Source organism: Cydia pomonella, chromosome 17 (assembly GCF_033807575.1).
Source record: "Cydia pomonella isolate Wapato2018A chromosome 17, ilCydPomo1, whole genome shotgun sequence".
In the NCBI taxonomy this organism is placed as follows: domain Eukaryota; kingdom Metazoa; phylum Arthropoda; class Insecta; order Lepidoptera; family Tortricidae; genus Cydia; species Cydia pomonella.
Window position 1 is genome coordinate 18,348,018 of NC_084719.1, and position 13,210 is coordinate 18,361,227.

At 37.2% G+C, this 13,210-nt stretch overlaps 1 protein-coding gene across 3 annotated transcripts; it reads left to right on the forward strand.

Annotated features, from left to right (window-relative positions):
* Window positions 1-285: 285 nt before the first annotated feature.
* LOC133526964 (odorant receptor 10a-like) lies at window positions 286-11,022 on the forward strand. Of its 3 annotated transcripts, none has more exons than XM_061863836.1 (7): window positions 286-756; window positions 1,658-1,765; window positions 1,854-2,320; window positions 2,403-2,505; window positions 2,918-3,013; window positions 6,641-6,796; window positions 9,266-11,022. In XM_061863836.1, the coding sequence occupies exons 1-7, from the start codon at window positions 712-714 to the stop codon at window positions 9,332-9,334; spliced, it is 1,044 nt and encodes a 347-aa protein (XP_061719820.1). In that variant the 5' UTR covers window positions 286-711; the 3' UTR covers window positions 9,335-11,022. The 3 variants fall into 3 exon arrangements, with proteins under 3 accessions (XP_061719820.1, XP_061719818.1, XP_061719819.1); XM_061863834.1 differs by having other exon boundaries at window positions 616-756; window positions 1,498-1,765; XM_061863835.1 differs by having other exon boundaries at window positions 620-756; window positions 1,551-1,765.
* Window positions 11,023-13,210: the final 2,188 nt, after the last annotated feature.

Here is a 13,210-nt window from a genome sequence, read left to right on the forward strand (position 1 = left end):
GGACTAGTTTTTAGTCCTTTAGGGTTATAATCGACCAAATCTAAAAAAAAACCGCGAAATTATTGCGGTTGTCTCGATTTCTGACAAAGTGGCGTTCAGCGCTCGAGTTCACAAACTTGGATTATTCATTGAGCCAACATCAAAGACAAGTCTACAAAAAAAAACAGAATTACCGGATTTGACGCAAACGCCAATGTATAAAGTTACTGTAATATTTGAGATAAAGGTGTTTATTGCAGAAGAATGTCAGGATATTTTTTTTTTTTGACTGTATTCATGCAAAAAATTAGTCTTTAAATTTTAATGTATTATGTTTAAACGATATTCACGACAATGCGTATCATTATTTTATGACTATTCAATAAACTAATGTACAATAATTTCAAATTTAATAGGTGCACGATGAAATTCGTCTCTTTAACTTTACTGTTTTCGTACATTTATGTTTCTCGTAAAAATGGTGTTGCTTGAAATACTTTAATATTTTTATTAATTTACAGCCAAATAATTTCACCAAAGGATTTGGGTTATATAAAGCAGGTCGCTACTACACTCAATCGTGTAGCTTCCTGGCCTGTGCTCGAGTCAAAGAATAAGAAATATACCTTTCATGTCAAATGGAACATAACTTGTTTTCTATTTACGAGCATTGCATGTATTCTTCAGGTCTGGTATATAAGATGTAACATAAACACAATCAGTTTCGTCATAATGGGCCACAATTATATAACACTGGCAATGAATATCATTTGTCTGGTAAGTTTTTATAACCTATTTCTATTTATGGAATACAAAATCAAAGATATCTAACATCTAAAAAATATTATCAAAATCTGTGACTTCTTTCTTCTTGATTCTGTGAAAAATTTAATTCTTGAGTACAAAGTACGTGAATCTTGAGTTTGTCAATTTACATAAATTTAATACCTCGTAATACCCAGAACAATTTTTGTTAATACTTTGGAATTTAGATTCTTTTATTTCGATAAAAGTTCAAAATTCTGATTTAATTTGAACAAGTTTACAACTATGGGGACATACGCAAATATACTGAAATAGATGCCATATTCTAAATAAAAAGTTTCCAAGCCCTACAGTGGCGGAGGACGGAATCGAACCGGCAGCGGAGTCTTGAGTATTAAACAATTACCTCTAGACGGTCACGGAAGTACCCATTCAATTTTCTCAAGTAATACATAAAACTCGTGTCAGAGAAAACTGTTAATAGATATTTGTTTTAAAACGGGGCAAAGTTGTTGTTTAACCGCTCGTGCCAAATTGATACCCGAAAAGATTCCAAAATTGAACTACGAGACAGAAGAATTTACATACATTTTGCCCCTGAGTGAAGCATACAATTTTTCACCACACCACAACCCGAGGTAAATAATTATTTACTGCGAGATATCCAACATAATCAATAAAAGTCAAATACAAATTAACGTCAATAAATATTTATCATCCAAAATCATAATTTAATCAAATAGTCCATTCCAGACCAACCACACCAATTTACTTTACATGTCGATAAAATGCAACCTTCTCATCAGATTTTAAACAACCAAGAGAGCCTTTACCAGTTGGTGTGGTGAAAATTGTTATGTTAACTTCGAGGAAGAACTGCTTATTATTTTCTAAAATGAGTTATTTAATCCAGCAAAGACTCGCAATGCCATGGATGGCTGAATATCGGCAAGTGATCAAAGAATTCTTGAAAAACATTCACCTCTTTCATCAAAAGGATAAATCTGAATATGCAAACAAGGTAATTCAAATAATATATAACCGTTTTTCGATTCTATTAAATTCGTATTTTTTTATTTCTGTACCTAATATACCTGTTTTCCTTATAGATTTATAAAAACGTCGAAAAAATCTGCTATATCTTTACGTTATTTGTACACATTCAACTGTACTTCGGAATCCTGTTATTTAATGTAACTCCTACGTATAAGAACTTCAGAGCGGGCATGTATGGGTCTAATAAACCTGTTAATGCTACTTACGAGACAGCAGTATACATTTATCTCCCTTTTGATTATGTTACTGATATAAAAGGACACATCTTTGTAAGTTTTATGGGCTGGTTTTTAACATGCATCTGTTCCACTAGTTTCTGTTTATGGCATCTACTTCTTTCTTTGATGGTGTTTCATTTATGGGGTAATTTGAAAATTTTGGAACACAACATATACAATTTCCCTAAACCTGCTAATCATCAGATGAAGAGAATCGGAATTTCATGGTATACGGAAGAGGAGTCTAAAAAGATATCAACATTAATCGTGGAACTTGTGAATCATCACAGGAATATAATGGAGTAAGTCCCAGATAATTCTGACGATTTTAAAATGTTTCATAAATGTTTGATGTTTCTTATGTATGGACTTTTATTGTTTCAGCTTTATATCAAAGACCTCGAGCGCATACAGCTTTTTTCTACTCTTAAATTTCTCATTCTATCAAATAGTGGGTTGTATTATTTTATTGAAATGCTCTACCTTGGTATTTAACATTTTTTATACTTGTCTTTGTCATACATATTTTATTATTATTAAGACTTTATTTCAGACATCACAGATCCATATGTTAGGTACAAAATTACTTATCATTATGTTAGTATTGACAAAACAATTTATATTTAAGTACATACATTGTTTACTATTAAATTAAATTAATTCATAAAAATAGTATACCTCATTTATCCATCCGGTCGATTGGGACATGCATTGAGGCCTAACACTTACAAAAGGGATTATCAAGCCTCTCGCCAATTTCGATTAGAAAACTGAATTTTAGTAGATTTATTTTTCTTAACGAGAAATCACAAACAAAATCAATAGTTTAAGATAAATATCAGGCGTTGTTCTTTACGGTGTATTACAACCCTAACCCTAATATCTGTGTTTTCTTTCAGAACTCCGAAGCACTAGGAAATTATGCACCTCTAACAGTTGTATTATTTCAGCAATTGATACAAATATCTGTCATATTTGAACTTCTTGGCTCTCAGGTGAATTCATTAAAAGTGTCTTACAAATAATACATAAAAGATATTCAAATATGTATATGCAATGCCTGCGACTATCGAGGCAGTTCCAACCTATTGCCCACATTGCCCCCAAGCCCGCCAGTTTAAAGGACAATTTGGCTTTAATATCCACATTAGCCGTGTTCATGGCAAACAAACCACCGTAAAAACCACGGTGCCGCCCGCCGCTGTTCACCTGGGTATGGGCCTCAGCTCCAATGACAGCAGTCTACAAAGATTTCCCGAGCTAAAAAAGAATGTGCGTGTTCTAAAACACATCCCAAAGGGAGCAAGCTAGGGTAGACAACTTGCCCTCGCCGCAGGCAAAGGTAGGTAGATGATTGGTTTGCACTCCTTTCGTTCTCCTTTACGGCACTTAGGGTTCCTGACGGTGGCACGGGCAAATCATTAACCTCGAAAGTGAAAGAAAATATTGACGAATTAAACGTCTAGTTTCCTGATCCGCTGAATCAAAAACCTCGCTCTCTTTACCGGACAATTGAGGCTAAAGTCCACGATGGAGACCTAAGAGGCGCAGTTCGTATACTACTGTGAGATTCATCACTTGCCGATTCGAATGCTGAAACATTAAACGTATTGAGGGACAAGCATCCTTCGCCATCTAGGCCACTCACTTATCCGCCTGTACCCGATCAGTCAAGCCAATTTCTTACGGTTTCAGCTTTAGACGTGGCCAATGCAATTGGCTCATTTTATAACGACTCTGCGTCAGGATTGGATGGTCTTCGCTCTCAGCATCTAAAAGAACTCGTGTCTCCCAATGCAGGAGGTAATGGAACCAGACTCCTTGAATCACTGACTAAACATTGCAACTTCCTCTTACGCGGTATGCTCAAACCCCAAGTATGTCCCTACCTTTACGGAGCGTCTTTGTGTGCATTAACGAAAAAAGACGGAGGAATTAGACCAATTGCTATAGGTTCTAATCTAAGACGGCTCGTAGCCAAATTGGGCTGTCGGTCTGTGAGAGACGAGATGGCAGGTTTTCTTTAGCCTGTTTAGATGGGCTTCGGCACACCATTAGGCTGCGAGGCGGCAATCTACGCCACGAGGTATTTTTCAATGTCACACGAGAATAATGACGTTGTGATCATAAAGCTGGTCATCAAAAATGCTTTTAATTCCGTTGAAAGAGATGTGATTTTACAGCAAGTGAAAAACCATACCCCCGTTCTGTACCCATTTCTTTTCCAATGCTACTCGACTCCGAGCAACGTTTTTTACGATAACAATACCATCTCGTCATAGGCAGCAGGATGTTGAAGAGTATGATATCACACTCAAAGAAGGTCTTGAAAGCATCCTAAACGTCCAATATATTGCATGAAGCACAATGGAGCCAGGCAACGCTTCCCATCCGCTATGGGGGTTTAGGAATCCGTAGCATGAACGATGTTGGAGTTGTAGCATTCCTTGCTTCCTCTCATGCGTCGACAGGACTTGTCACTAAAATATTAACTTTTAATGCTAGCAAAATCTGTCTTCCATTCGTAGAGGAGGCCTTAGCTAAGTGGACGATCCGCTGTTCTGGATCTGTACGCCCGGACAACCCCGATCTGCAAAGACCTTGGGACAACACCTTGTGTGAGCGCACTTATTTCAGCCTATTGGAAAGCGCTCTACAAGTAGAAAATGTGGCCAGACTAAAAGCCGTTAGGCAACCCGAGTCGGGAGCCTGGCTGCACGCACTGCCTTCACCGCAATTGGGTACTTCTTTAGACGATGACACATTAAGAGTCGGAGTGGCCTTAAGACTAGGATGCAAGGTATGCGAAACCCATTGCTGCATCTGCAGGACGATGGTCGAGGGTAATGGGCACCACGGCTTAAGCTGCTTGCCATGTGCGAGGCAAATACCAAGACATAACGCCATCAACGAGCTGATCCGTTGTGCCATGGTCTCGGCCAATATACCATGTATCTGGAGCGAGACGGTAAGCGACCGGACGGCCTTACGCTGGTACCTTGGGCAAAAGGCCGCAGCCTAATTTGGGACACCACTTGCGTTAGCACCTTTGCCCTCTCCCACATCACCCATACTAGCAAAACAGCAGGCGCGGCCGCCGAGAGTGCTGCGAAATTCAAATATAATAAATACACAAACTTGGTACCAGCATACGACTTTGTTCCGGTCGCTATAGAAACTGCGGGCCCTTGGTGTGTAGAGGCCAAAAAACTTATTAGAACTATGGAGCGGCGTTTGAGGGATAGGGGCAGCGACCCCCGTGCCGGCTCTTTCCTGGTTCAGCAAATATAGCTGGCTGTGCAACGCGGTAATTCCGCTAGCATTTTTGGCACGTTTTGATCAGGTGACAGTCGGAACGGGACATAGGACTTTTGATATACAGGTCACCAGGTCACAACTCATAAGAATGGCATTTTGCGCAGCGCAGGGTAAGCCAGCGATGTTCTTCCGTTGTGACCCAGGCGTACGCCGTTTGACGACGAGGAGGCTATGCTTTAATTAACTAAACTACTTAAACTACTTAAAACTAGAGCTATAACTATACCTAAAACATAAAATTTTAACTAAACTATTTATACACTGCAACAATGCGGCAATTGCCATATCTAAAACCACGGCCATGCCATGGCCACGTCAACAAAACACTTGCTTTTTAAAAAGAAATATCAAGCAAACATTTTGATATATATATATATTGAGAGAACAGTTTTGTAAAATTATTGATATTGGTTTGGTGAGTCATGAAACATCTTCGGTTATTTTTATTTAATAATACCAATATTAAACAAATTCATTAGAAATCATTGCTTTGATTAGAGCAAATAATAAACATTGCAATAATTTTGTTCGCTACTATATTAGTCCCATTCACGACATAGTGATTGCTCCTATATTTGGGATGCGTGCATGGTGCCAAAGCCAACGTGTAGGTCATTTTAACTAATTAATGTATTGTGAAAGGTAAACCTAGCGTATAAAGCCCTTGCCCGTGTCATTGGGATGCATGCAAAGGCAGCACCATCAGATAGGTAGTGTGTGATGTACTCACTATTTATTACGTAGTCTTGCCATAAATTCTATCCTACATGAAATGATATTTATTTTGAAAATGAAAGAAGCACGACAGTAAACAGATGTTCTTATTTTGACACCTACCCATCAAAATTTTTGATTTCCCTAGCCATGATTATCTGCTTGCATAGCGGATTTCCCCAAATTCGCTCAACTCCCACTTTAATCACTGCCGGTGTCTTTGTTTGACGTGGTCGACCGCTCCTGGGTCGGTCGTCGACTAAACCCATGTCGTTGTATCGCTTGATAGTACGAATAGATGAATTTCTTCGTTATATTCAAAGGTTTCAGCAGCTCGAAAGTGTCATTCACTTGCTTGTTGCACTCGTATAACGCTATCACTGCGACACGATTCTATTTGATGCCTCAATCATGATCTTCAGGGAAACGATACCTGGATCTAAATGTACTTTTTCTGACAGCCAAATGTCTGTTCAAGCATAACCAGAAACAAAAGTACATAAAACATTCCATTATTAAATTTAAAATGATTAAAAAGTTGGGACAGAATTTATGTCAAGACTACGTCTGATTTGATTAATTATTTGCAGAGTGAAAAAATTATCGATGCAGTGTATGGTTTACCCTGGGAGTGTATGAAATTGAAAGAGAGAAAACTCGTTTTATTCTTCTTACAAAACGTCCAAGAGCCAATACACCCGAAGGCTTGTGGCATGATCCCAGTTGGGGTTCAAACTATGGCTGCGGTTAGTATCCCTACTAATATTATAAATTTAAAAGTGTGTGTGTTTGTCTGTTACGTCTGTTACCTCTTCACGTTCAAACCCGCTTACTGATTTTGATGAAATTGGTTATGAAGATAGTTTCACGCCTAAGGAGGACACAACAATGGTAGTTTTTATCACTCTTCACCATTATCATCATACAATCTATATTATTGCGAAAAAAATAAAGAGTCAGATATGCTAGTAATATCTACGTGCGTCGAATGACAGATTTAATACGGGTAAATTTTTGAAGAGGGTATTTTTTTTACATTTGTATGGCAACTGCAAACTGAACTCAATCAGACTGTCCAAACTAAACCGATAACATAAAAACTAGGGACACAACATACTTTAGATATATTTATAATTTACTTTATTAATAAATATTTTGACTTAAGTCTAGACAGAAATAAACATCTATATAGTACTTATATAATATTTTCATTTTTGTATTTATGTGGCATAAAATTACGAAGGTGTGAGGTTTAATACTGAAAGTTCATAATTATAATGAGTTACTTAGAGATGACGCAGTAAAAGAAAAATTTGTCGTTTGAAAATCGAACTAATTTACAATTATTGTTTGAGGTTCAAATATATTTGAATTTGATGTGTATTTTAGGAATGCTGGCAGTTTTAAAATAATACGTTGAGCGTTTTTAATAATTTTTCCTACTCCTCTACTGTTATCTGTCATTTATGCATTCATTAACACGAATATAAGAACATACATAAAAGATTTCAAGAAAAGTCTATATTGTCTATTCCTCATAAAAGCTCTTGTGCTTTTATAAGCTATAATGTTACTGCGATTAATGGCTACCAACCTAACAAAACCAAAACGAATACAGTTTTAAACTAATATAAGTGCATTGCTGCCAACTTACAAAATATTCATTTGGTTGCATAGTAAAAATAATTACTTCATAAGTCAGAAACACGCATGTGACACCCGTAATATAGCAACACCCATAGACTACGAAGACCGCTTAGCGTTGCTTGTTAGTCTCCGTAGGCTACGGTGGCCAAAATTGAGAAAAAACTGTCCAAAAAATTAATTTAGCAAGTAGCAAGTACCAGGGCCTCATGAGTTACGAGGAGGTGTCGCCGACCGGCCGGCCGCGGCCCGGGACGGGCCGGGCGCGTAACAAGGTATGCTCGCGCGTCTTGGCTATATACTTTTGCTGTAATTTGTTTACCTAAATTAAGATTTATTTTTGTTGACTCGTAGGAAAAATATTGTATGCAACGTTGTATAAGTAGGTCAAAAAATTCTCGTGGCGTATTCCTTTACAATGTTCGCCTACGCCTTCGGCTCCGGCTCACATTGTAACTCACGCCACTCGCCTTTTTTGACCCTTCTTATACAACTGTTGCATAAAATACTATTAATTTTTCGTGCTAGAATTTTATACGACTTTCATTTTGCCCTCAGTCGACAACGAGTTAATACCATCAGACTTCGAATCTTATCTTATAAAGCATGACTCACGCTAAAACTATCCGGGTCCGGGCCGATGCGCCTGACGCTTTAGTTTTGATGAGGCAATAAGGCCCGGTTCTCGAGCTGTCTCGTACTGTGTGTGGTAGCTTTTATAAATTGTGTTTCTTTGTTTTCTCTGTTAACACTGTTAACAGCATCTCTCCAGGCTAAAATTTCAGCTGTGTTGAGCACATATTAAGAGGGAAGAATAGCTTTGCAATCCTAACTGAACGTACGTACATTTATGATGAAATTTCCATTTTGGGAGAAAGCGGTTTCCACTATCTTTAATACTTACTTAAAAAAATACACGATACTTACTTATAAAACAAACGTATATAATGTAATTAAAACTTGGTCGAATTAAGCCTTTCGTTTTATAAAAACTATGTTATTGTTCTAAAATGAAACCTTTAAACCTAGAATATTATGAAGAAGCGATGGACAACAAAATCAAAGTGATTTGTTAGGATTTAGTTCGTGGTAGCCGTTTTCTCCCGAAATGGATTCTCTTAGTTAGGATCGAAAAGCTATTCTTTCGCTTAGTAAGATACAAAAATTCGCATATCAGCAGATTCAGACAACCTTAGTTATCTAAATGAGTCAAATAAAAGAAATCCAACATTCCCAGAAACGCCAAACAATATGACTGAGGGTCCAAATATTCATACAAAAGTGACTCAGGATTATAGGATCAAACGAAAATTTGTAATCATTGTCAGAAAAAGTTAAGAAAACGAATTAAGTATAAAACAATATTGTCCAAATCTACTCAGTAACTACTGCAAGCAAAAACTGTTTTGAGATTACAGGAACTTTCAGTATCAGACTTTTTTAATACTATTATCAAAGTATTAAAGCATTTACCTTCCACAATATTTCAATTATACATCTACCAGTAGGTACTTGTTATAATTTAAGAGTTACCATCGTTACTTTACAACACTGAATCTTTTTGGTTACAGATTTTGAAGGCGTGCTTTTCATATTATATTATGCTTCGCACTGTGACTACTACTGAAGAAATGACATGAAGTTAAAAGTAGTATCACCTAAATTGAGATTTGGATTACCTAAATTGAGATTGAGATTTAGATTCTTTTCTCATGCACATTTTGCGTTATAATAAATCTACCTTTAAATCATCACGTTAAATTCACTCGTGTCCAAGTTCTAAGGGCGCATCTACTTTTGCGTGTGAGACGCGTATATAAACGGTGGGCTCGTGGCTCGGCTCGCCGCTCGCTGGGCTCGCGGCCAGAGCGGTTTTTTGGCCACGAGTCAAGGGGGCTCGCGGGGGACGCGCGCTTGCTGTTTATATTCGCGTTCGGCTGTTTATTTGTTATTTGTGTGTACAAACCTTATACCGTGCCGCCTGAGTTTAAAATTGATTAGCTCGACGAGCTTAGGGGCTGTGGCCGAGACAGGAGACGAGCCGGGAGCCGAACCACGAGGCGAGAGTGTGTACATTATAGCTCGAGGAGTTTACAAGCTGTGGCCGAGACACGAGCCGAGCCGCGAGCCGAGCTATGAGCCGCGAATGTAAATCCGCGGTAAAATCGTCCACGAAGAAGGCCCCACTATTTTTTGATTGAGGGATGGCGGGGTTCGGGGGGCTTGACAAGAACGTCAGTCTTGAGCGGTCAGCCGCTCGATGCTCACGTGTAGTGAATTGATGTCCACGTTACACAGACTAGTCGTGAATGTTGCTCCACTTCATATTTTTCAAATATTAACATAAAATACCGAAGTGTAATCGAATATATCACAAAAAAAATTATAAATCAAATCCCATCCCATCTCTATTGAGTTAATGAATGGACGAATGAGTAGTATGAATGACTGTCAAAATACCTTCGAAAGCAAAATGCCACATAATATATGTTATGAATATCGTATGAAGATAAAACTTTTTAACTTAATAAGGTACAAACACATTCTCAGAAAAATCGGTTGTCATTTTTACTGCGTAATTACAATCAATAAATCAATCAGAGCGCAAGATCGCACGTATAAGTGTCTATGTGTGAGTAGGTGTTATGCGTACAATATTGTAATTGTAGTTGAAATGCACACATTTTTAACTGTGGCGACATCCGTCCCGATACTAACTGACTATTACAGCGGATCGATATATATCTATGATTGCACACTTATACTTTAAGCGATTAGGAAGAAGAGTGGGGCACGTCATCGTGGTTAACACGATTATAATAATAAAAAATAGACATATATTATTTGCAACGCCTAGGGAAGGTAGCTATATATCTGATTAGGCTAGCATCACTTTTCAGTTCACCAATTTCACCGAGCGATATCAGGGGAGAAACAGTTTATTTTAGTACTCTTATCCCAAAACACTTGGCCTGATGTTAAGCTAAAAAAAAACCCTGTATATAGGTTTCTACATTTCTGTTCAATATTACCGTCATTTAAACGGCAGTTTAGTTAATACTTAATAACTTAAGCAATTTGAGAAATTGAACTACTTTAGTTCTTGACCTAAAGTTGGAAATGACATTTTGTTCAAAATGTTCAGTACATGATGATTTTTTTAAAGACAGTTAAGAAAGAGTATATCTGAACGTGAATAAATAGAGTACTTAATATTCAAAATAATGTACGTTCTTTTTTATTTAAACGCAATGCATGTCGGTGGTGTATTATGTACTCGTATTATGTAACCTGAAAACCTATGAAATGTACCCGGCTGGTTACATAATACCTATAGTAAAAAATTTTTAAGGTTGCAATAGCGGTCATTGACTTGACCCCTAACCCGAAATCGTAATTTTCTAGCGATAAATCATCTATCTATACAAAACTGTCGCAAAAAATTCATCGCTTGTGTATCATAATACAGGGTAGGATGGAGCCAAGAGCTCATTAGGTGCGTACGGGTGTCATTGCAAGTGTTAATTTAATGATAATATGTCATTTTTACATCCAAAAATAAATCTTAAATACGTTTAAGTCTGTTTGTTTATTTCTACATGGAGATGAAGTAATTTTTAATAATAAAAACATCAACTGAGCACTAACACCGCCGGCAGTACCCGCTAACTACTCAGCTATCCGCGGCCGGCGATACCACAGCCTTACATTTTATGAGTGTCGAGAGTCAGGGGTGGGGCACACTCGGTCCGGTTATATTTATTTTACTTTTCCAGTATCGTCTGGCGACAAGGCAATTTAAACCTTTTTATCTAAACCTACCTAATGTTATTTCAAAGACAACGTGGAGCCAATAACCAGATAATGGAAAATAACATTTTGAACTAGACACAAAAATATGAATAACAATATATGCATTTAAAAAGCGGGCCGGCCCTGCATCTACAGGGATTATCTTTTACTACTTAGTACAAACGTACAATGTAGCATTGACAAGTTATTGTAATTAGTATGTTCATGCACAAGTAATAAACTCGAAACTTCTTTGACAAAAACAAGTAGTTACTTTATCTGCGCTATCTTGTTTACGTCTTATCTTCCCATTAGACGTGGTGTTTTTGAAAACTCCCCCGACAGGTAAACCAAAATGCAATTAGAACCATTCGATAATTGTTCGTGGTACGTGGTGGTGTATACGCTTTTAGTTGTGATACTTATTTATATATTGAAGACTACCAGCTTATTTTTCTCTGTCTGTATCGGTATAGGTACTTCGGAACCTAACTAGTGGGTGCTAGTGGTCCTTGGAGTATGTCTCACTTTTTTGTCTAGTCGCGAAAGTGTTAACCAATAAATGTTATAACTGCCTATAACTACACGGAAATGTAAAAATTGTTTGTTTACTTTTATTTGAATACCTAAACATATAGAGTATGGTTACGTTTTACTTTCTTATGTTCGATAGCTAAACAATAAAAAATATAAATATTTTTCAAATACTTACCTTAATTCCTTTTTCTGTTCTATGAAAGAGTACTAATAAAATCACAACTCTATTATTTTAGGTTTGCGATTTCTGCTCCCTGTACTATGAAACACAAGGGATGACATTTTTGCGACAGTTTTGTATAGATAGATTATTTATCGCTAGAAAATTACGATTTCGGGATAAAGGTCAAGTCAATGACCGCTATTGCAACCTTAAATTTTTTTTACTATAGGGATGTACTAAAGGAAAGAGAACGCAAGAGTTCACTTGATAGTTTTTTTTATTTCTTCTTTCAAAACTCCTACATACTTACCCTAAAAATTCAATTTTTAGCCCAGACTGTTAACGGTAGAGCTGTTGGTTCATTCATATCTGTATTCTTACACTATAGGATAAACCACCAACAAACTAGTTGTACAAGTAATAAATAAATAAATAATAAATAAATATTATAGGACATTATTACACAAATTGACTAAGTCTCACAGTAAGCTCAATAAGGCTTGTGTTGTGGGTACTTGGACAACGATATATATAATATATACATATGTAAAATTACATAAATACGTAGAAAACACCCATGACTCAGGAACAAAATTAAATATCCATGCTCATCACACGAATGAATGCCCTTACCAGGATTTGAACCCGGGACCATCGGCTTCATAGGCAGGGTCACTACCCACTATGCCAGACCGGTCGTCAAACTATAAAGTCCTTGACTATAAGCTGTTTAAGGGCTACCTAAGGGCGACCTAAGGACTACCTAATTAACTCCACTGCATTCCGCCTGATGAACGAGACAGACGACAGAAAAGTCTGCTGCAGTTAACAATAGCATTTGGGCTGGGACTCGTAACAAATGACCGTGAAGGCGTCCCGATCTTGAGAAGACCCGTCTCTTACATCAATCAATAAATTTTTCGTGTTATGGCTCCATCAATATATTATTTTAATTTTGTAAAAATCAATGTTCTGACATAACCCATGCCGTCTTTTTTTCTTCTTTTTTGTCCCTCCATTTAAA